The 25579-nt window shown below is 39.4% G+C and overlaps 1 protein-coding gene and 1 long non-coding RNA gene across 2 annotated transcripts in view; one reads left to right on the top strand and one right to left on the bottom strand.

Annotated features, from left to right (window-relative positions):
- Positions 1–25579, bottom strand: part of PHEX (phosphate regulating endopeptidase X-linked) — a 215255-nt gene that overhangs the window by 32873 nt on the left and 156803 nt on the right. Inside the window, exons 15-16 of the mRNA XM_031006124.3 lie at positions 24850–24908; positions 2269–2323 (exon numbers count right to left, since the gene is read on the bottom strand). Of these exons, the coding sequence (XP_030861984.1) occupies positions 2269–2323; positions 24850–24908 (114 nt within the window). The remainder of the gene's footprint in view (positions 1–2268; positions 2324–24849; positions 24909–25579) is intronic.
- The window catches only part of LOC134757943 (uncharacterized), a 38187-nt gene that overhangs the window by 12297 nt on the left and 311 nt on the right, over positions 1–25579 (top strand). The window contains exon 2 of the long non-coding RNA XR_010132610.1: positions 2853–2952. This is a non-coding gene — a long non-coding RNA (uncharacterized lncRNA). The remainder of the gene's footprint in view (positions 1–2852; positions 2953–25579) is intronic.

The following is a 25579-nucleotide window of genomic DNA, read 5'->3' as shown; positions in this document are numbered from 1 at the left end:
ACTCTCTTTCACACTCAAGTATTAACTATGACCTAGCCTAAGGTACAAACAAATAGACACTAACATGCTCACAGACCCAATAAACAAATCACTTAATCAATAACTTCAGAAATCTAACCAGACTATTTCCTAGTCTCCAGCTATATAACCACAATAATAGAAGCTCAGTTAAATTGTTAACAATAAGCAGAATCAAAGAATTATAGGACTTTTTTAGTTTGAAGGGAGCTTAAAGAATATCCTAAACCTTTAATTTTTTAGATATATATATATTTCTAAACTTAAAAGCAGGGCAAATTGATTCCAAACATCTGAACACCAAAGAAAACTATGGCGCTGAGGCCTGGGATATTATTAATGGATTTGGTTAAATAAGAACCTGCAATTTTTATTTACTCTAACGATGGTGCTTCCCTGTAGTAAGCTTTATCGATGGCTGCCCACGTCCTCGTAGCCCTCACTATTTTTGAGCATACCAATCTGACAGCCTTCAAATGTCAGCACCTGAAACTAGTTGCCTAAAGACTTTCTCCAGCCACTAGAGCCCTCTTGGCCTAGGATGGGCACTGCCAGGTACCCCTGGTAGGAGCCCTCAATCAATGATGGAAGGTGAGTTGGAGGACAGATAAATACCCCAGCTCCCATGTCCCTGAGGTGGGATCACTCTGAAGCATGTTTTACAGTTCCCCAGCAAGATTGAGCTCCAGTTGCCCATGGTGATAACTGGCTTTGTAACACACATGTGGTAGGTGGAATAATGGCCTACAAAAGATGTCCATATGCTAATCTTTGGAACCTGTGAATATGTTATGTTACACAGTAAAGGGGCTGCAGACGGAATTAAGGCTGCTAATCAGTTGACCTCAAAACAGGAAGATTATCCTGAATTAGCTGAATGGTACCAGTGTAATCACAAGGGTCCTTATAAGTAGAAGGGAGAGACAGAAGATGAGAGTCAGAAGGAGATGTGACTATGGAACTTTAAAGATGGAGGAAGAGGTCATGAGCCAAGGAATGTGGGCCCCCTCTAGAAACTAGAAAAGGCAAGAAAACAGATTCATCTCTAGAGCTTCCAGAAAGGAAAGTAGCCCTACTGACAACTTGATTTTAGCCCAGTGAGAACCAGTTTGGACTTCTGACCTACAGAACTATAAGCTTATAAGTTTATGTCATTTTAAGCCACTAAGTTTATAGTAATTCATTTTGGCAGCCATAAAAGACTCACAGGACATAATTCATTTGGCTTATTTCCCTCACTGTCTCAATTCTCCACTCCCCTGCTGGTGTTTCCTTGTACCACCTCCCGAAAGAACTAATTGCACTTGAATACTTATCACAAGGTCTGCTACTGGGAAAGCCCAAAGGCCAAATGAAAACATTGCCAACATATTTCTCTTGTTGATATATTTATGGGAATCGATATCTTTTAAACCTACATATTTTTAAATTGTCATATATCCAAACCAAAACACAAGAGACTCAACGTATAGAATCAAGACTAAAATTTTCCATGCATTAAAACACAAAAGCAAGTAGAAAGTATGTAATAGAAATGGTGATATTATTGACATCGAATATTATCAGAATCTCTACTATGTATGGAAATTGTGAATTACATGAGTCTACAATCTGTTGGTATTAAAATGACCTTTAAACTGGTATCCCTAAGTCCATACACTACCAATTCTGACTTATTCTGTAGCTATACAGGTTATATTTCTAAAGATAAATTCGATTATCTTACTAACTTGCTCAAAAAGTTCAATATTTTCTATTGCCTATTAGTATCCAAGCTCCTTATTTGCCATGCAGAGCCCTCCAATATCAAACCTCAATCTTCTTTTCCACTACTTCCTTTCATATACCATTTGGGCTAGCCAAACTAGACTCTGCCATTATAGAAACACTTTTCCCTCCTTATCTCACACTGTTTCTTCTACCTGGAATGGTTTTAGACTCATCCCATCAATTCAAATCCCAACAATCCTTCAATGTCCAAATACTGGTAGTATGAGTTAATGGGTAAGAGAATAAATGCATAAAAATGAAAGCCACCTATGTGTAAGATGGCTTTCCTGTCCAGCCATACACCCTGGTAACAAGGATCAGAAAACAAATACCTAAAATGATAAGAGTACAGGCGACCCACGCCAGATTCCATGGCTTCTTTCTGCTGAATAACCTTTGACTTTGTTTCTTCTGTCCTCTACCAAAGCAACATGTTCTTCCTAATTGGTCAGTAACTGGTTTGTGTACTCATTTACTCACCGAGGATATTCTGTTCCCCAAAAGAAAGGCTTCTGGAGCTCTCCTGCTGGAAATCCTATGAGAAAGAAAAAATGTTAAGAGATATAGAGAGATTGATTCAATGATGAGTACCTGGTTCTAGCTATAACACTGAGGTTTCAAAGACCCATCTGAAAGGCACTCCTCCTGGCACTGGGAGCCCTCTAAGAGATCTAGCTGTCTCAATGATATCAATTCAACTGAGTTTGAAATAAGTGTATTAAAGGTTTCAGGGAAACCATTTTGCACTGGTACACTATTGGCAATATCCAGCCTGCTGTAAGCTGGGCTCCTTCATACATGGCATGCTCATGAGGCTTCAGGCTGTCCAGCAGCTTTGCCTGATACAGAAAGGGCCGGCTTCGTGGGTGTGCAACCTGTGTAGTCACACAGGCCCCACACAGAGAAGGGTCCTGCACTTAGTTCAATCTTCTCCTGCCACTATCTTGAAATTCTTAATGATTTTTATCTTTGAACTTGTATTTTTTGAGTGGAGCATGAGGGGACAATGGAACATGTGTGTGTGAGCAGAGAAAATGTGCACAATATGTGTCTGTTGTTCCTAGGAGCCCCATTTACACACAGCATTCACAGTGCCCCAGGAGCACAGGACTCCATCAGGCCCATAGTGCATGGGAGTTCAGCGAGATGCCAAACAAATACAAGGTAAATATGATACATCTAGAACTGAGTAAGCTCTGATAGCCCTAAGAGGCCATACTTTCCATTCAAACCAGAATTTGCTTCAACCACCAAAAGAAGGTAGTGGCATTCTAAGAAACATGAATGACCAAGGAATCCTGTCATAACCTTTATTATACCTGTTACTTCCCTGTATTGGCCAAACGCCTACACTGAAAATGATGACAGAAAAGGACAGAGAAAGGGTGAATTATATGGTTTGGCTGTGTCCCCACTCAAATCTCACCTTGAATTGTAATAGTCCCCATGTGTCAAGGGTGGGGCCAGGTGGAGATAATTGAATCATGGGAGCGGTTTCCCCCATACCGTTCTCATGGTAGTGAATAAGTCTCATGAGATCCAATGGTTTTATAAAGGGGAGTTCCCCTGTACAAGCTCTCTTGCCTGACGCCATGTAAAACATGACTTTGCTCCTCTTTTATCTTCCACAATAATTGTGAGGCCTCCTCAGCCATGTGGAACTGTAAGTCCATTAAACCTCTTACCTTTATAAATTACCCAGTCTCAGGTATGTCTTTATTAGCAGTGTGAGAACAGACTTATACAATAACCTATAGATTCTTTTCCTTTTAGTCCTCCTTTATTCATCAGTAAACCAAAGGTAGAGAGTATTGGTAGAATGTACATGTATTCAGAAGTGAAATAAAACCAGTTGAGTTTTGTTCAGCATTTCCTCCATGCTGGTAAGAACAAAATACGTATGCACATACAAGCTACAAAATACAAACTGTGTAATTTTGGTGATTCCACATACAAGTTAAATGCTCTTATGTTTGCATTTAAAACTGACATTGCACAATATTGAGATGAAAAGTAACACTCATGCTAATGACTTACGTCTTTAATTTTTCTTATAGTAGCACTGAATAGCAAATAAAACAATACCATGACAAGTTGAAAGAGAAAGCCCATGAAAGATAGGGCAAGGCTTTATATTTTAGCCCCCTCAATGGCATTTTTTCCTGCTTTTGGAACAAGAGGCCCCACATTTTTATTTTGCACTGGGCTTCCCAAATTATGTACCTGACATTGAGTGCAGATGAGTGGGAGACATGCTTTGCTTTGCCCTTGCAACTCACCACTAAATTTTGCACCCTGGGTTGATCCTAGGAACTGTACTTACAAGTCATCACAGCTGATAGAGCAAAGAATCATAACCAAAAAGAGAGAGAGAAGCCTTCCGTAGTGTCCTTCGCTGCTCCAGAGCAACTGTTCCAGGCCCCAGGAGACTGAAAGCTCTTTTATAAGTCAAAATGTTCTTCCTCCCTCTTCTTAACTTTTTTTTCTCTCTCTCCTCCATGTCAGAACACATGAGGAGAAATGGGGACAGGAAAGCAAGTCCTTAATTTAGAAGGGAAATGGTGGTTCTATATAACCCTTATATATATTCTTTATATTTTATTAATAATATCATAGTTTGTGATTAGGTGCAAAAGCCTAATTGCAAAACAGAGATGGATCCAGCTACTAGTTCTCTGTCAGTTTCACATAAAGGAAAATGCATCTAATATTATTTTGAAGTGGCAACATCATAATAATCTTCCTAATTTCTACATTTCCTTAAATATTTGTGGCATATTTACATCAATACTCCATCCTCTTTTTTTGGTGATTACTTTTAGTAAGTCATTCTCACTCAGATATATATACATATGCAAATATATATTACAAATAAATGCAAATCATAGTGTTTATATGAAAACTCAGTTTCACATAATAAATCATCAAAAAGCAATGATATTTCCTAATAAGAACAATGATCATAAACCAATGTGATTTCATTATCAAATCATTATGGCTTATCCTGCCTGGTAATGTGCCCAGCTGGAAGCATTTACGTCCATTGCCAACCTCTTTACAGGAAAACATCTGACACCTGCATGAGCCTCTATTTCTGTCACTTTTGCTGTTAGAAGCCCCAGACTCAAGAGTTGAAGCCACCACACATCACTCTGTTCAGCTGTATCTGCTGAGCTTGTTGGGGCCAAGGAACCCAATACTGATAAACAGAAGAATCTGATGCCCTTAGGCATGTTTTGCTGAAGTGAATGGATTAATAGTGTAAGCTGCATTTTTAGAGATGTCAACCAGCTAGAGTGATAGATGGAATCCTACAGGGTCAACTCAATATCTTATCTCATAAAGTGGATAAGTTGTATTTAGCAAAGGTAGAAGTGAAAAATAAGTAGAAAGGGAATTCCTTTTTTCTTCCTTTTTAATAGGTTTTTATGTTTTCTTTCATATCCATTTTATTTCCTTTATTTTTTTTATTTTTATTTTTTTTACCATTTCAACACCACCTCGCCACCTGTTTCACACTTTTAAAGTTCCTTTTTCTATCAGTGTACTTATGGGAGGCATTCCTCACAGTGTAAATGTCTCTGTGGAGGTGGGGAAGGAGAGAGAGGGAGGAGAGGGAGAGGGAGAGGGAGAGGGAGGAGAGGGAGCAGAGGGAGCAGAGGGAGCAGAGGGAGGAGAGGGAGGAGAGGGAGGAGAGGGAGGAGAGGGAGGAGAGGGAGAGGGAGAGGGAGGAGAGGGAGGAGATGGAGCAGAGGGAGGAGAGGGAGAGGGAGAGGGAGGAGAGGGAGGAGAGGGAGCAGAGGGAGCAGAGGGAGGAGAGGGAGGAGACGGAGGAGAGGGAGCAGAGGGAGGAGAGGGAGAGGGAGAGGGAGGAGAGGGAGGGAGAGGAAGGAGAGAGACGTTTAACTAGTGGTTGGCAAAAGTTAATAAATGTGATAATAAGTAATATTGGCCAAGGTGTAGGAAGCATGTTGATGGGAGTGTAGGTTGTTGCAAGCATTTTGGAGATCAATTTAGTCATCTCTTAATGCTTTAAATGCCATTAAAAAAAAATGAGTAACTATGTGGCGATATGGAAAAAGCTCTAAGAAATATTAAGTGAAAAACAGCATTCAGTACAGTGTATGGAGTTATTTTGTGTAATGTATGCAAAAGAATAAGCATCCATACATACAGCTGTGACACCTGTATTGAAAAGGCAAATTTATTCCAAGGAAATTGATACACTGGGGGAAAATTTGGACATAACTCCAATTTCACATTTGCTTATCCACAAGAAATGCTAGGGAAAAGCAGAAAAATGCACCCAAATGGACTGAGCCATATAGGAATACACAAAATGCACACACGCACACACCTCAACATGACCAACTGCCTCAGTTCACCACGTGCGGCAGGAGCCACACTCACCACATCTGCTGTTAAAACTTACCTTCCAATTTCATGTAACCCTCCTTCCGCCACTACTCAAAAACTCACAAGGGACAACCCCTCCAATACCAACTTACACAAGCAAACTTCTGGTCTTTTCAAGGGAAGGTGCCATATTTACTGTAGCATTTGTGTATTTACCCATTTAACATGTATAAAACCGCACTATCATTTTTATTGGTCTCCCAGCTTTTGTTTTTAACGTGTCACTGATGAAGTTTTTAACTATTGTGCCCCAACCTCATTTTTCTCATAAGCCCTGAGGCCTTTTATTACATACTTTTGCATAGCACAGTGGTGTTTAAGAACACATATGTTACATTATAGAACTGACTGTATCCGTACATGTGTGTCTGTATGAACAGACATACCTGCCAGTGGTTTTCAAATTGTATAATGCATCAGATTCACCAGAGGGCTTGTTAAACTACAGATTGCTGGGCCCCATCCTCAGTTTATGAGTCAATAAGTCTAGGGTAGGGCTAAGAATTTGCATCTAGCAAGTTCTCAGGCGATGCAGATGCAGCTGGTCTGGGTGCCACAGTGAGAACCACTGCCTGATCACTTGCACAAGTGCACTACAGAATTCATTGCTGCATGGCTTGTAGTTGAGAAGTGTGCAACAAGCTAAATGTCCAAATAAGAGGGCAATGAATTATGGTATAACCATATTGTGGACTGCTATGCAGTAAGTGAAAAGAAAGAGGTAGGTCTTAAAATTCCAGCATGGGAAATAATCCCCAAGACATGTTGTTGGCATAAAGCAAGGTACAGATATAGATATATAAATACCATTGATTTTCTTACATAACTATCCTACCAGTGTGAGCATATACATGTATTGTGTGTATATGTGTATACATATGTAAATTCTTTAAAAGTCTGTAAAATACATATCAAAGTGATCATAGTGGTTACCTTTTGAAGAAAATCAGGATTTGGGGGTGGTGGCTCATAAAAAGGGCTCTACACATAAATGTAATGTTTTACCTTTTGATTATCCAAAGATAATCAACTTGTGTAATTAAAATTCTTTTAGAAATAAGTGTGTGTGTACACAGGGGCCTGTCGGGGGGTGGGGGGCTAGGGGAGGGATAGCATTAGGAGAAATACCAAATGTAAACGACGAGTTGATGGGTGCAGCAAACCAACACGGCACACGGCACATGTATACCTATGTAACAAACCTGCACATTGTGCACATGTACCCTAGAACTTAAAGTATAATAAACAAAAATAAATAAAATACCCCCTGGATTTTCAAGCCTTAGTATGACAAAAGAACATAAAACATCTCTTTAATAATTTTTGTATATTGATTACATATTAGAATGAAAATATTTGGGGTATATAGGGTTAAATAAAATATATTACTAAAATTAAATAAATTTGAGAATTAGTTTTGTCTTGATTTTGCTTTTAACGGTGACAATGTCAGGTAAATTTAGTTAATAGAGTAATTTTGTATGATGACAACAGTATGTATAAAAAAACCTCCTATTTCTTATTTTAGTTATTTGTTTTCTTATTTTTTTCATGGAAATTGTACCCAAAAGACTAATATATTCTTATCATACATTTCAAGACTTACTTTAATAATTATTACACAGAGGTAGATTTCATCAAATAGCTACACAGTATGTTATGTAACAATTATTAAAATTTCTTTTAGCATCTGAAAAAAAAAAAGAAGTGTGTGTGTATTATAGAAAATTCTTCTAAAGGCTATTGAAAAACAGTTAACTAAGCTTATATAGTATTATTTTGTTCTTGCATTTGTTAACACCAGCAAATTCCACTCCTATTTAAGGCAAAAATACAAATTGTGGTTATACCATTTCAATGATTAAAATTCTGACAAAAGAAAATATTGGTCTTTGTAATAACCTAATTATTTATTTATCATCAGTAATAGTGTCTTTTTCAAATCTGCACCTGGGAAAGCCACAAGAACCTGCTTTTGGTTTTCTACTGGGGTCAACCTCTCCTTTTTACTGGTGTTTCTCATTACAATTCTCCTATCAGTAAATATGGAGTAACCTAGTTGGAGCTTAGCAAAATGCTGACCATAAAAGACAGAGTGCTTTTGTTTAGGACACAATTGCCAAAGAACCAATCACATTCAGTGGGTGATTACCCCAGGCTCAACTATTTGACTTTTATAGTCATAAATCATACCCTGACGGTAGCTACAGCTTTCCCAGAAAAGTTAAATGCCTCAATGTGTCTGGGTTTCAGTACACATTATTGTAAGCTGCATTAATTAGAGTTTTTTTAGTACAAACAAGTATAGAGAAGAAAACAAACTTAGCACATTATTCCACAGCTCAGACCTCAAGAAAACAAATAAATAAATATATTCAGGCCTAGCAAATTCACACTGTATAGAAGGACATGCAAAAAAGGAATAATTTTCCTTTTGCCCTACGCCTCTCTTCTCCTAACCTAGAACCTACTTGCCGCCACCATCTGTATGGCTCGCTTCAGGTATGTAGGCTAAGATCATCTTTTCATTAACCCCTTCCCTAGTGCTTTTTTAAGGGGCAGGATGTTATTCTACCCACTTTCTTGCTTTGTAACTCATCGTAACACTTACCACCATCTAAGATAGTTTACATTTGACTTTCTGTCTTTCCCCAACTAGAATGCAAGTTCCATGACAAAAGGGATTTTTATTTTTTACTATTCTTTAATGGTGATATCTTCAGAGCTAGAACAATACCTGGTTCATGGTAAGCACTCAATAAATACTTGTTGAATGAACTGATTCTGTATCTTGTGAAACTCAGAGGGATGACTGGGGTTGAAGCATTACCTATCATTATGAGTACATCTTGTTAGACAAAGTTTAAAACCTTACATGATACTATTAGTAGTACCAATGTATTACTTCTTGAATTTTCCACATTCAGTACCAGATCTAAGATACATCCCATTATTCAAGTTCTGGTTTTCATTTTCCTTCTAGATGAAAGAATTTGTTGGTTCCATTCTCTTGCTATCATTGCCGAACTAGTGTAGTTTTGAGATCAGCACATTTTTCCAATAAACTTTCAATCGCAATACAGATATTAACAAGCTAAATAGTCCAGCCAGTTTTATGCAAATTCCATCACTCCTGTATCCTCTTAGCCCTCCCTGCTGACCCCCAATAAAAGTGGAATATTCTTCCTTTTTATGTTTGTGATATATGCTGGAAAGAGAAAATTAGACAAAATATTGATCAAAGGCCTTTGGCCTGCAGAATATTGAACTAATTTAATCCATTTTCCCTACATTCATTGTTGCTTTCACTTTACTGCAGCATTAATTTTAAGTTCCATATTCATAAGTGTATGGTTCAGAAAAGTTATCATACAGAAAATATTTTTAAAACATTACCTTCCAAAAGTGTATGTTATTTGGAAGTTTTAAAAATATTAATAATTTAATATTAATAAATTATTAATAAATTAATAATTTAATATTAATTTTTAATGTTAAGTGTTAACTTATAAATGCTGATGATTTTAGACAACTATGAACCAGACTCAGACATCTTTTCCTGTTATTTCCATGTTTGGTCAGATTTTACAAAATAGGAAGCCTCCAACTTTCACTGCCAGTCTTCAGAAACCCAGACCATGTGCTTTTCTCCTTTCTCTACAGCAAACTTTTGTAAGTGTAGTAACACAATGCAAGACAACTTGAACTCATCTACCTTCAGGAGCATTTCATTCTTAAATTCAACATCTCTTTTGACTCCTCTGAAGGAATTAGCATTATTGAATTTGTTCATTTAGGATCCCTGCAGCAGCCTCTGGACAGAAGTGACAGAGCCAGGGGCAAATGACAAAGTAAATTCAGTCCAAAGAAAGGTGACCAAGGGAAAATTCCAAAGGAAAATTCAATGGGCTTGAGGATGTGTGGACCAGCATACACATTCAGCTGTTTATTGAACTAAATCTGTTTCCATATTTGCTGTAGCTGCTTTCTCCAGAAATATACTTGGGGTTTTTCATTAAGTGTGTACCTGTGTCTGTTTTCTTTCAGTGTGGATGTTTGTGATAGTTTTATTAAGGGGTGGACTATGTCAATACATTCTGTTGCATTATTAGTTTTGTCAAACAATGGGATATTTGGTCATTTGCATGGATTTTTTGATGTATTAATGTGGCTTCAGTACAAGTTGTGACAGTTATTTTTTTTCAAAAGCCTTAAGTGTGTGCTTATATTACTAAACTACTCTATGTATCAGTCCACATTTCAGGGCTATTGCTGATATATCATCTTATCTACATTATTGTCCTTCTTGGTGAAATTCCCTCGTAGTCACCTTCTGCTAACTTCTTTGATTATTTTACTTGTCCTGTGCAATAGCTTCTACTTCTCTAAGTGAATACGTTTTATGATCCTAATTTTGGAGTGTCAGTCTATTTAGATCCCATTATAAAAACTGCTGGGAATAGGTGGGTTTGGTTATGATGATGCAATTTCTATGCATAACCACTGACTACTAACATTTACTGAGCACCTATGATGTTCTAAGCCACATGGGCAACCTTCGAACAAACAAATGTCCTCAGAGAACCTACAATCTAGTGAGGGAGAAAGGATACCACTCGACAAATAATCCTATTTTGCAAGACCTAAAGAGGAAGGTAAACCTATACCAAGCTTTCTAAAGTATGCTTTTTAATTGAAATATGTTTTAAACTCAGTAGAGAAAAGAAATACTGGATACGTGGGAGTAGATGTGCAGAAGTGTTTTGAGAGGGAGTTATTTATTCACATGTCTAGCTAATGGGTGACAGATGTGGTTTGTACGATTATCTGGGGTTTGGAGTAGGAATGGTTTAGGAAACTGGTGATCAATCTTGGTCTGCAGACCAGCAGCATCAGCATCACCAGGGCACACTCCTCAGAGGTGCAAATGTTTGCACCCCCACCTCCCTAGACCTACTGAATAGCACTTCAGGCTATTCTGGTACATGCTAAAGTTGGGACCCATTGGTTTATATCAGGGTAAGTACAGTATTCTCAACCCCAAATGCACATCACCTGGGGAATTTTGTTTGTTTAATATCTATGTCCAAGCCCCTGCCTCAAACCGATTAAGTCACAATCTCTGGGATGGAACCCTGAACATAAGCATTTTTTAAAAGCTCCCCAGGTGATTCGACTATGAAAACAGGTTCAGAATTGTTGGTTTAGGAAAAATAAGGAATTTCTCATGTTTAACTGATCTATAAATCAGCCCTCCTGTCTTTCTGTCATCAACACCATGCATGTAACAATGTAACGTATGATTACTTTTATTAAAATTTTGCACACTATACTTTCAAAACTGAAACTTTACATGCCTTATACATTATTGACTGTAGTAAAGAACAAAAAGAGTTTAAATTGCACCTGCTTTAGAAAATCCGGGATGAATGCTTACTCTAAGAATGAATGTTACATCTTATTCAGGATTAGTTCTTGTAATCAGATAAGCCCGACACCATTCTAGAATCTAGGGGGCCATCAGTCAGGACATGGAAACTGCTGCAATTACAAAGCACTTTTGGTTATGGTTTTTGCTGTAAAATGATTTCATTGTCATCACTGCTAAGATTAATCATGGCTTTTTTTTCAACTTGGCATCTTGCAGTAGTTTGGTGAATGCCAACCTTCCCCTTTCCAGAAAGTATCAAGTTCTAACAGCTGTGACTCCTGTCAAGGGATTCAGCAAGATGCCTTAGCCATCTGCTGGCTTCCTGCAGGTAACCTCCTGCCACCACATCTATCAGCCTAGAGCTGACAAGCAGAAAGCAGCTTCTGAAATCTGCCCTCCATCTTGAAACCTTCTCTGCTGGCCCTTCTATTCTTTTTCTGCCATAATTACCTTTAGGCTGCAATAAAGAGAACCTCCCTTCACCCCTGCCACCCTTTACCAGGGTGACCAACCATCCCTGTCTAGCTGGGACAGAAGGGGCTCCTGGGATGCGAGACTTTCTGTGCTAAAACTGGGATGGTCCCAGGCAAACCAGGAGAAGTTAGTCACCCCACCTTTAACCAACAAGTCTGACCTCTTCTGCATTTGCTGCCTTTTTATAGCTCAGCGGTCCTCAATCTTTGGCATCTTGCAGAAGTTTGGTAGTTAAGACCTTGTTAAAACATAAATTGCTGGGCCCAAATCCCAGAGTCTCTGATTCAGGAGGTAGGGCCAGATAATGCCCATCTATCACAAGCGATGCTGATGATCCAGGGACCGCACTTTGAGAACCACTGCTATAGTTTAACATCTGGCAAAGAAAACACTAATTTCCTTCCACTATAAAGCTCGGTGTCTCATAGTCTACTCATATTCCAACAGGTCCTCTCATTTATTGATTGCTGTACTAAGTATTTGAAACTGACACTAGCAGCAGGGATATTCAGCCCAGGCCTGGGAGCATGGTAGGTACTCAACAAATGCTTAATGTGGGTTCACTGAACCATATCTGGTTACGCAATAATGGTCTCAAGAATGAAATGTGACTGATATTTTCCCTATATCAGTTAGACAAAAAACTGAGTCTCTCTATTCATTTCCTCCAACAGTATCTTTAAGATGCAACTCATTAAAGGTTAAACCATCTCATTTGTTGTTACTGGAAATACAAATTTGTACCGCTTTCTTGAGAGAAGTTGGGTAAGATGCATTTCAAAACCCTCAAATGGGGCATACCATTTGATACAGCAACTCCTCCACTTCTAGGAATTTACTCTAAAGAAATGGTCTCAGATTTAGACAGAAAGCCACAAAAACTTATTAATACAGAGGGTTGTTTAACAATAGGGAAACAGCCTAAATGTCCATTGGGAAGTAATTAAATAAATTAAGGTGTTTTCTCAATTGAACACTACACTCGATGACTTAGAAGAATATGTAATAAATGGAAAAAATATTCATGTTACAATGTTCAGTGGGGAAAAAGTAGTACTGTTGGATGAGTCTAGTTAATTTAAACTGTAAAATATTTGTAGATAAACATACATCTCAGTGGTATTCAACAAAGGTATTAACCATGACTATCTTTAAATGATGTTAACTTTTTAAATTTTTAGTTCACTTAAAATTTTTCTAGATTTTCTATAATAAATATGAACTACTTTTGTAATAAGGGTAAAAAACAATTGATTTTTTAAAGAGAAGACAAATGAGACTGTGACCATCAAGGTCAATTAATGAGATTTCTCCCTGACATCCTGTTTCCTGTTCCCATGGCTGGTTTTTAGGTCCCTATGCTCACCTCACCCTGGCTTACTTACATCCAGGTAGTTGCCAGTGAGTGCCCCACTCACACCCTGTCTTTAATCAGGTTGACTCTGATAATCATTTCATGCTTTCCTACTACCAGCCCTGCAGCCAACCTGACCAGTGCACTATGTCTGAAAACAGCATTTAGAAATACCCTACAAGCTGCAAATTGCATCCTTACAGGCATTGGTTCTGGGACTTACCATGGTAACAGGAATCCCATGAGACTACAGAGCATTCCAGATGAGGCTACTTTTGTCCTCCCAGGATACTACCCAGAACACCATTCTCAGGTGCCTCCTTGGTTAGGCTTCAGAAACTGGGGGGCTGTATCAGGACCTCCAAATTTCTCAACTAGACCAGGACAAGAATGCCTTAAAATAGGTGTAGCAGGTCTGGGCATAGTGGCTCACACCTGTAATCGCAGAACTTTGGGAGGCCGAGGCAGGTGGATCACTTGAGGTCAAGAGTTCGAGACCAGCCTGGCCAACATGGCAAAATCCTGTCTCTACTAAAAATATATATTTTTAAAAAATAGCCAGGCGTGGTGGTGAGCGCCTGTAGTCCCAGCTACTCAGGAGGCTGAGGCAGGGGAATCGCTTGAACCCGGGAGGTGAAGGTTGCAGTAAGCCAAGATCGGGCCACTGCACTCCAGCCTGGGTGACAGAGTGAGACTCTGTCACAAAAACAAAAACAAAAAACTTGTAGCAGGTGTTCCACAGACTTGCTAAGTGCATCATCTTTCAATTTCACAAACTATTCGAAGTTTGTTCATGACTTAACTTCAGCTCACTTAACAAAACTTTTAAAATCTCAGTGTAAATTTTGGAAAGTAAAGCCTTTTGGGGGAGTATATCTAAATACTCCTTTTAAGCTAGCTTATAGAATAACCCCTCCTCCACTCTTCCCATAAGCTAAAGACCCAAGGAGATAACAGGCTTAGCCAAAAAGCTTGCAGAGAACAGCACTGTTAGAAGAGGCAATAATGAACTGCTTGATGCCACCACCCTTTTGGACATGAAATCAGTAGGACTTGGGGACCATCTAAACTTCTCACTCTCACCTCCTGGCTGCCTTACATTCTATAATATCTTGTTTCCATACCAGAAGAAAAACAATCCCCCAACCAGGGAACGAGCAGCATGGGTGAGGGGGTGATATAATAATGATTACTCTAACACATTTATATCATACCCTTAACCTTTTCAGAGTGTGTTCCTGTATATCATCTCATGGCTATTTTTTATTTTATTTTTTATTTTTATTTTTGAGACAGAGTCTCACTCTGTCACCCAGACTGGAGTACAGTGGCACGATCTCAGCTCACTGCAACCTCTGCCTCCCGGGTTCAAGTGATTCTCATGCCTCAGCCTCCCGAGTAGCTGGGATTACAGGCACCAGCCACCACGCTCAGCTAATTTTTGTATTTTCAGTAGAGACAGGGTTTCACCACGTTGGCCAGGCTGGTCTTAAACTCCTGGCCTCAAGTGATCCACCCACCTCAGCCTCCCAAAGTGCTGGGATTACAGGCGTGAGCCACTGCACCCAGCCTATCACATGACTGTAATTCTCACATTTCCTATCCAGTTTTGAACAGTGTAGTGTGACGATAAACAGGATGCAATCAGATAAGCTGGGTTATACTCCCAGCTCTGCAATTTGCTAGTTTTGCAGTCTTTTGCAAGTTGCATCACCTCTCTGAGCTTCAGTTTCTTCTTCTGTAAAATGAGCCCATAATACCAGGTTTATAGAACTATTGTGAAGATTAGACATAACATACATTAAAGTACCTGGCATAATGGTTGGCATATTAATGGTTCCTCAGCAAAGCCTAGCTGCACAGAACTGTTATAATCTCCATTTGATGGAAGTCCTGTAAAGCCCTAGTGGAAAAGTTAGAAACTTACAGTAGTCCCCCCTCTTGTCCTTGGGGGATATGTTCCAAGACCCCTGGTGGACACCTGAAACCTCAGATAGTACCAAACTAATACACACACGCACACAATGCACAAATTTCTTTTTCCTCCACAACTTCATGTATAGAAGATTCATTCTTACTGTAGATCTTAGCAACCTCAGTATATGATTTCTTTTTAAATTTCCTTAAGTGGAGAACTTTCACCTTAGCACTGAAAGGAAGCTTCTCTTTGGCATACCTGAATTGCCAGCATCACTACTCTTATGCTTTGGGGCCATTATTAAGTAACATAAGGGTTACTTGGGCACAAGCACTGTGACAGTTGATCTGGTAACTGAGACAGCTACTAAGTGACTAACAGGCAAGTAGCATATACAGCATGGATACACTGGACAAAGAGATGATTCACGTCCCAGGTGGCACAGAGCTGGACAGCAAGAGATTTCATCGTGCTACTCAGAATGGCACACGACTTAAAACTTAGGAATTGTTTACTTCTGGCATTTTCCACTGAATATTTTCAGAACTTGGTTGCCCATAGGTAACTGAAACAATGAAAAGCAAAACCATGGATAAGGGAGGATCACTGTGCTATCTGTATTATCATTATGCAGTTATTTGACAATTATCTCCTGGGATATGATTTATAAACTTCCCGCTCCTCCTCACCCCTGTCATTGCCTAAGTTTAGGCCCTCCCCGTCCTTCTCTTGAGCCATTTGCAAAACTCCTAACTGGTCTTACTGGCTGCAATCTGTCCCTCTCCAGACCATGATCTTTAATACTAGGATTAAGGAAGTTGATATGGTTAGGCTGTGTTCCCACCCAAAGCTCATCTTGAATTGTAGCTCCCATAATTCCCACATGTTGTAGGAGGGACCCAGTGGGAGGTACTTAAATCATGGGGGCAGGTTGTTCCCATGCTGTTCTCATGATAGTGAATAAGTCTCATGAGATCTGATGGTTTTATAAATGGGAGTTCCCCTGCATACACTCTCTTGCCTGCCACCATGTAAGACATGCCTTTGCTGCTCCTTCGCCTTCCACCATGATTGTGAGGCCTCCCAGCCATGTGGAACTGTGAGTCCATTAAACCTCTTTCCTTTATAAATTACCCAGTCTTGGGTATGTCTTTACTAGCAGTGTGAAAACAGACCAATACAGAAGTAAAACTTAAGTTATTTGCCTCCCCCCAAAAAAACTATACTAGCTCCCTCTGGCCTGTCCTTTGACATGACCCACAAAGCCTTCCTTCCACATATCATCTCCCATCATTCCCTTTGCTGTCTCTTCCACCAGTGCAAGCTGTGCCCCAGCATTTGTGGCCATCTCACAGTCTGTTCCTGTGCTATGTTCTGCCATATCTGCGCCTTTGCACCAAACAACAGTGCTTCTTCCTAAATGCCCTAATCTCACTTCTCTGCCCAGAGAAATTTCTTTTTCTTTCCAAAGTCCACTCAAACCTCAGTTTCATAGGGAATCCAATCTTGACTCCCCAGGCTTAATTGCCCCTCCACTGTGGCTCCCAGAATGCACTGCACACCCTTCTGTTGCACACTCACCATGATGTCTTCTAAATGACCTGGTAACAAGTCTCTCTCTCCCAGCTCCTCAAAAGCAAGGACTAATGGCTAATGTTTATTGAGTGCCTACTATGAACCACACTCTATACCAAGCATTATATATATATATATAATAGTAGTAACCATCCTATAGGGTTAAGATTAAATGATATTATATATACAATATTAACATATATATAAGTATATATAATTTAATATATACTTATATATTACATATTGATATATATTATATAAATATCTATTATATGTATAATTTATAATATATAACTATAAATGTATATTAATATTAGATATAATTAATATTTAATATTACATATTAATATTATATATCTAATATTAGATTATAAAATGTACTAGATAACATTAGATATTAAATATATAGTATCATTTAATCTTCACAAAAACCCTATAGGATGGTTACTACTATTAGCTCCATTTTACAGATAATTAAACTGAGGCTTAAAGATGTTAAGTAACTTGCCCAAGGTTGCAAGTTATTAGTGGCCAAGCCAGGATTCAAAATCAAACTGTCATACTTCAGAGCTCACACCCTTAACCACTAAACCACACAAAGTTATATACCCTCCTACCAAACTCAGTTAGTACCTGGGCATGCTCTAATAGCTATATTAGTTACCTCTTGCTGTGTAACAAATCATCCCCAGACATAGTTGCCATCTCCCCATTTCTCTGGGTCAGGAATTTGGAAACAGCTTATTTGGGTGGTTCTGTATCAGTGTCTCATGAGGCTGCAGCCAAGATGTCAGCCTGGGCCACGGTCATCTGAAAGCTTGGCTGCACTGGGGATCTACTTCCAAGATGGTGCACTCACATGGTACTCCTAATGGGCAGGGGGCCCCAGTTCCTTCACATGTGGATCTCTGTGTGAGCTCCCTGAATGCCCTCACAGTGTGGTGGTTGGCTTCCCCCAGAGTGAACATTATCCAAAAAACAAAAGCCACAATGTTTTTTATGACCCAGCCTCAGAAGTCATAATCTAGAATTTCCATAGCATCCTATTAGTTACAGTGGTAAGCCTTACTCAGTGTGGCAGGGGACTAGACAGGGGCATGAATACCAGGAAGTGAAAATCATTGGGGCCTTGAAAATTCACTTGAAAATCAAGTGAATAAGTGGAAAAAAAATTACTAAGAATTGCTCTGAGTGTCAGGATCTCTTTTAGGTAGTGAGAAATTTGGATGAGGTGACCACTTAAGTTTCTTTCTAGCTCTAAAAACAATGGAAGACTATTCCCAAATTCTACATATTAGTCTTATATTCTCATGTCCCCAGATGGAACATCAAGTGGATTCAAAGATTTAATTTCATTAAATTCCAAGAGAAGCCACAGGTGAGTATTTGCTAACTTAGCTTTTACTTTATGGTTTCAGGCAGAGCCAATGAAGTATGAGAAATTCTCCCAGTTTGAAACACAGTTATTTCCTTAACAGCAAAACAAATCTATGTTTCATTTCCAGATTAATTCCATAATTCGATGCCAGCATAAGCCCAGCCTCTGGACAAAGGCTTATCTTCTTTAGCAGAATATCTGTGATTAAACTGAGGGGAAAAAAATCCCTTGTGTATAACAGCAAAGATAATAAAATCATTGGTTTTAGCCCTTAGGCCATGCTTGTTTTCAAGCCAAGATCTTATCTGTTTAAAATACTTCTTTAATTTGATTTGAGATGTATGAAAATAAAAACCAAATACTTAAATGAGGCGCTTTTCAAATATTCATTGATAATGAATACTTAAAATGAATTTTCTTCTAAAGACCAATCCATGTTAGTAGAAATGAAAACCAAATATGAGCTGTTCACTCTTCCCACCACTACCACTACCTGAATATTGCCACCTGTTTTGTAAATAAAGTTTTACTGGAACACAGCCAGGCTCATTGGTTTACGAACTGTCTATGGCTGCCATGGCAGAGTTGAGAAATTGCAACAAAGAAAGTATGACTTGCAAAGCCAAAAATATTACTGTCTGGCAATTTACATAAATAGTTTGCCAATCCCTGGTCTACACCTCTAGAGACTTAGCCTGAGGCAACCTATTATTAGCTCCAGATGTCCATGCATACTATACGCTGTTCCAAACATTTTTATGGAGAAAAGGAGCAGTGTTCCTATTTATTTTGAGGTGTCACTTAACATACAGTAAAAGCATACATTTTTGTTGTTGTTAAAGACAGGATCTTGCTCTGTCACCCAGGCTGGAGTACAGTGGCATAATCATAGCTCACTGCAGTCTCAAACCCCTGGGCTCAAGCAATCCTCCCACCTTAGCCTCCAGAGTAGCTGGGACTACAAGTGCATGCCACCACACCTGGCTAATTTTTTGTTGTTTTTTGTAGACGCAGGGTCTTGCTATATGGCCCAGGCTAGTCTCGAACTCCCGGGTTAAAGCAATCCTCCCACCCTGGCCTCCCAAAGTGCTGGGATTACAAGCGTGAGCCACCACACCCAGCCAGACACAAATTTTAATGATAGAACACGGTGAGTTTTTACTCTTGTATCACCTGTGTAACCACATCTGAGATCAAGATAAAGAATGTGTCACATGCCTCCTCTCAGTCAATACCCCCAACAAAGGTACTCATTATTTTAACTTCTATCATATAGATTTATTTGCCTGTTCCTGAACTTTATACACATGAAACAGAACAGTATTTAGTCTTATACCTGGCTTCTTTTACTCAGCATTTAGTCAGTTGCATGCATACATATTATAATGTGGAACATTATAATAAAATCTCTTTTTTTTTTTTGAGACAGAGTTTCACTCTGTCGCCCAGGCTGTAGTGCACTGGCACAATCTCGGCTCACTGCAACCTCCACCTTTTGGGTTCAAGTGATTCTCCTGCCTCAGCCTCCCGAGCAGCTGGGATTACAGGCGCCTGCCACCAAGCCTGGCTAATTTTTATATTTTTAGTAGAGATGAGGTTTCACCACATTGGCCAGGCTGGTCTCGAACTCCCAACCTCAGGTGATCCACATGCCTCAGCCTCCCAAAGTGCTGGGATTACAGGCGTGAGCCACCATGCCCGGCCTAAGATCTCTTGAGGGCAAAAGTTTGAAATAATCCCCCCTGCCGATCTTTATATTTTGCTGTTTGTCCTGTGACACAATGGTTATCGCAGGGATTCCTGGCATGCCAGGTTTAGATATACAAGCCCTGAGCTTGGCAATGTGCTGGCACTTTACAAATTCATCTCATTAAATCTTCCCCTAAAACCCTATGGGCTAGATAGCCTCAACATGTGGCAGACAGGACAATAGGGGTCTGGAAGGATAAAAACCTCAACTAAGGCCATACAAACTAGATCTCTGATTCATGTTCTCACCTTGCCACTCTGAAAAGCAGCAAGATCAGTGTCGCAGTTATCACAAAGTTAGGGTTAAGCACCAATCATTTCAGATTTTTGTTTTCCTCTTTAACCACCTTATTCAAATATAATTAAATTTTATGACAGCTACTGAGTATAACTCCTCATACAGCAGATTTAAGTCATTATAATTTCACACTACGTTCCATGTCTAGAGACGTTGCTACCCAGCTTGACAAGGGAAGAAAAATAAGAAGTTGTAACCACCCTGTAAAAATCTAACATTGAAAGATGGCCACAAATCATAGGGTTCCACACAAAGGCATGGATTTGAAAAAGAAAAAACAACTACAGGTTTTTCTATTTTCTATTCAAGTCTCTATTGCGTGCAGAAGCAGATTTAAGTAGCATAAATCAGAAAATGATAATGGGAACTGAATGAAATTGTCATAAATCACGTTACTAAGTATAGTTACATCTTAGATGTAAAACCCAATTAAACAGATGGCCACATGCTGTCAGTATCAGCCCCTAATCAATAAAGATGTTCATTTTAGAGAATCACCTCAATTTTTCACTTCTTCAGCGAAGCAAAAAGAAGGCAGTTGTAGGGTGGGGGAAGTCCCAGGAAACCCGGTGGGGAAGTGTGTAAGAAGAAACTCCACCTGTCTTAATTTGTAGTCCAGAAAATCAGAAAGGAGAGAGGGGAAAAAAAAGTCACCCAAAGGATTCCTTGTCATCTTGCCTGGGAATGTAATTTACAATGAGAGCAAGCACTGGTCATTAGGAAAACAGAAACAGCTTGAATCTCTTAATTAAAATACTGTTTCAAATTGTTCATTTTAAAAAACCCCTCTGCCCATGAGCTTTCATGAAACCATTGGGTTACCCTGAAATGGTTTCTTCCTCAGTAAACCTCTGATAGGATTAGCCCTTCCCAGGCAAGAAAAAGGCTGAGCAGGGGTGAACCCTGGAGATGGAACTATTATTAGACACACTTAAGTACCCCAAGGAGCAGTAAGCCTTCAGTGACATTTTAAAGTGAATGCGGAAACGTCGGCTTTTCTTGCATAAGAGCTGATCTCTTACACTCGCTAGACTGGTGAAAATTAAATCTACCAATGCCAAGAGTCGATGAAAATGAGGAACAACAGAAACACTTCTGTACTTTGGAACACCAGCTTTGGAAAACATTTGATATTATCTGGTAGATAACTTCTTCCTATCAGCCAATAATTCTACTCCTGGATGTATACCCTCAGACACTTGTTCCAAGAGACATTCACAAGAATATGCAGAGCAGCACTGTTCATAAGCAAAAACCTGGGTGTGGGGACACATAGGCTGGACAACAGAAGAATAAACAATCTGGGGGTACAGTCATGAAATATTATACAGCAGTGAACATGAAAACAACCTACCACCACCTGCTACACGAACAAATCCTAAAAGCATGTTGACTGAAAAATCGCAGTTGTTTAAGATTGCATACAGTAAGATACCATTTTTATTATACTAAGAAACGAGTAAAAATAAACAACATATTGTTTAGGGATACCTATATAAATAAAGTTTTATTTAAAAAAAAAAAAAACAAAAATGATAAACCCTCAAATCAGAAGAGTGTTACTTCTGTGGTGAGAGGGAGGGATGGTTCCTGATGGGGTGAGGGCGTCGTAGGCACATATTAATTTCGTCATGTTTTCATATATTCTTTATAACTTATATGTGCCAAAATGTTACATGTTCTTTTGCATGTACCAAATATTAGACAATAAAACGTTTTTAAGTGAATAATCTAAACAATTTATATTTCCCAATAGAATATCCTAAATGTGATTATAGTTAATAATAAATTATTATAAGTATTAGTTATAATTAATAACTCAAATATCATAAGTTCCCATATAACATATGCAACTTAGTTCTCAAGTTGGCATTTAGGGCCTTAAGAAAGCAATGGTAGTTTCGTGATAATGAATATTTATACAGTAAGAAGTGACATTCAAAATATTTAACAACTTACTTGGTTATGTAAATTAATGTATAAATAAAAAAATCCCGCCATCTGCTTGTCTTTCGTCTTTCTGTTCATTTCTCTCTCAGACCGAAGTCGGGCAGAAACTGCCATTCCTAACAGTGGCCACACGAGGGCGGCTCTAAGAAGATGTGCCAGCTGGTAGTGAGCAGCCACAGCCTTCGGGCTGTCCTCTGACCAGAGGCCTGTAGGAACAATGGCCAGTATGGAGGACCCACGGCAGACTGGCCAACTGGCCAGAGGGGAGGCAGGATGCCTCCCTAAGGAGGTGGCCTGGCCTTTGAATAAAGATTTGAAGGAAATGGGAGCATAAACCAGGCAGGTCACTTGGGGAAGTTTTCCAAGAGAAAGCGAACCCCAGGTATAAATGCTCCCAGAGCAGAGCGTGTCAGGTGTGCTCTATAAACACGAAGGAGGCCAGTGTGGCCGGAACAGAAGGAGGAAGGAAGGGGGAGAGTAGCAGGAGGTACGGGCAGAAAGATAACAGACCTTAAGGCCATTATAAATAATTTGGCTCTTTCTCTGAGTGAGATGGGATGCTGATAAAAGCTTTTGAGCAAAGAAGTGACACGATGTGACTGTAAAACGTCTTAAAATCGCTACAATATTATATTTAGAATAGACTGAAGGGGGGTAAGAACAAAAGCAGGGAGGCCAATGAGGAGGCTATTACCATAATCCAGGTAGGAGATAGTAGTGGTATGAACAAGGGTGATAAATTCCATCCCCGGCATTCAACACTGTAGAAATGTGATTAAAACCATGAGATTAGATGTTATCACCAAGCAAGTGAGCAAAGATGGAGAGAAGAGAACAGAAAAGGTGCAAAGACTGAGCCTTGGGGCATGCCATCATTAAGAGATATGGGAGATGAGGAGAAACCAGCAAGGATTTGAGCAAGAGTGGCCCACCCTCCCCAAGACAAGCCACCACCAACCGGAATTTGGTGTTTGTCATTCTCATGAATGTCTTTACACTTACACTACAAATGGATGGACCTCCAAACCATGTGTAGAATTGTTCTGCATGATTTTCAACTTTATTTATATAGTATCATACTTGATATATTTTCCCAAGTTGTTTTACTTGTGAAATTCATCCATGTTAATATATGTTGCTCATTTTTCACTGCTGTATGGTATTCCTTTGTGTGAATATGCCACATGTGACTCATCTTCCTGCAGAGGAATATGTAGGTTATTTTGCTTTTTCTACTATTATAAATAATACTGTTATGAGCATTTTTGCATGGGCTTCTTTATGCCTTGTGCAAGAGTTCTCTAGGGCAGCTGTTCCCAAACTTTAGCATACATTACAATCACCTGCAGGTTTTATTGCACCAGATTTCTGAGCTCCACATCCAAAGTTTGATCAATAGACCTAAGGTGGGGCCTGGGAATTTGCATTTCTAACAAGATCCCCCATGATGCTATTACTGCAGGTCCAAGGACCACATTTCAAGAATCACAGCATTAGAGCACATTCCAGGAGCACACATCATGGTCATAGGTATGCATGCACAAATTCAGCTTTTTGAGATATTGTCAAATTGCCCTGCAAAGTGGATGAGCCAATCTATCTTTCCACCAGCAGTGAGTATGTGTCCTTATTGCCAAGGCTGGATGCTGTCAGACTTTTTATTTGTGCCATTCAGATCTTAATAATTTTTTAAGGCCAGGTGCAGTGGCTCACGCCTATAATCCCAGCACTTTGGAAGGCCAAGGTGGGCAGATCACTTGAGGCCAGGAGTTTGAGACCAGCCTAGTCAACATGGCAAAACCCCATCTCTGCTAAAAATACAAATAAAAAAAATTTAGCTGGGCGTGGTGGTGCACACCTGTACTCCTAGCTACTCAGGAGGCTGAGGCACAAGAATAACTTGAACCTGGGAGGCAGAGGTTGCAGTGAGCCAAGATCGTACCACTGAACTCCAGCCTAGGTGACAGAGGGAGACTCTGTCTTTAAAAAATAATAAAAATAGTAATTTTTTAAATTTATCGTGGTATTTTTAATTACATATACCTGATACATGTAAGTAGAAAACCTCAAGACATAACTTCCTAGCGTTAATAAGAATATTTCCAAGCTTCTTTCTTACATACAGATGGTCCGCTCAGGTTCTACAATCTGCTCAGTTACCTGCTGTTTTCCCCACCAATCCTAGGAATGAATAAAATGGCCTGGACAAAATCAGTAAGGCCATTATGAAAGGAAAGTGGAAACTTGCTCCTTTTCATGGCAAACTTCATTATGGTTTAATTTGGTTTACTGTAGTTGACTTTTTTTTCAATCAGTGGTGACATAAAGCTTTAAAAAAACTAGTAAGGTGAAGAGAGTGAGGAAAATTTGGCATATAGGTAGGAGAACAACCTTCCTTCACCAGCATACCCTGCCACTTTTGGGGGAAATAAGGAATGTCTTACCCTCCATCATAGTCATGGAAAAGTTCTTTGCATTTTATACCAGATTACCAAGGAGACAAGGAACCCGTACTCACGGATCTGGTTGGTGGATGCACTGTAGAAGGCATTGACAGTCGTTGGATTTGTAAACCACCTGTAGAAAAAGAAACAAATGCCAGAGAGTAATCATCATTATACAGGCAGGAGGGAAGCAAAGACAAACACAGCATGGCTGGGTTTATTAGCAGATAACATGGAACAATGGGGATGTTGGACATGAGGGGAAATTATTCCCTCAGTTTAGGGCTACTGTACTGCTCAATGAACAATCTCATCCTAAACTGAACATGGCTCAATGAAAATATATTAACATGCCCAGTTATTTATTGTTACTAACTTAACAGAAAAAAAGTCAGCACACCAGTGCTTTTGAAAAAGTTTTAAAGAGAAATTCTAGAATCTAAAGGGCTGTCCCTGCAAATGGAAACACAGCAACTATATATTTGCCAGGCCCTATTCAATGGGTTGAATGGACAATTGGGTTTCTATGCTGCATCACCTCTGGCCTGTCCATTTAAAAGTACTGGATTGGTGACAACACAGAGGTCCATTTAAAGAAAGATGAATAAAGTCCAACTATGCCACCCAGAGGGTCTGCCTGCTCTAGTGGAAAATGTACTGGCTCTATCACTAACTAGCTGAATTGTATGGGAAGACTCACCTACCTTCCTGGGGTTTGGTTTTAGCTATAAAGTTAAGGCATTGCATTAGGACATCTAAAGGATCCCTTCTATCTAAAAGGAGTCTACACCCAAACCTTAAATG

Source organism: Gorilla gorilla, chromosome X (assembly GCF_029281585.2).
Source record: "Gorilla gorilla gorilla isolate KB3781 chromosome X, NHGRI_mGorGor1-v2.1_pri, whole genome shotgun sequence".
Taxonomy (NCBI): domain Eukaryota; kingdom Metazoa; phylum Chordata; class Mammalia; order Primates; family Hominidae; genus Gorilla; species Gorilla gorilla.
The sequence above is the reverse complement of the archived record's forward strand: the minus strand, read 5'-3'. Positions and strand labels throughout refer to the sequence as shown.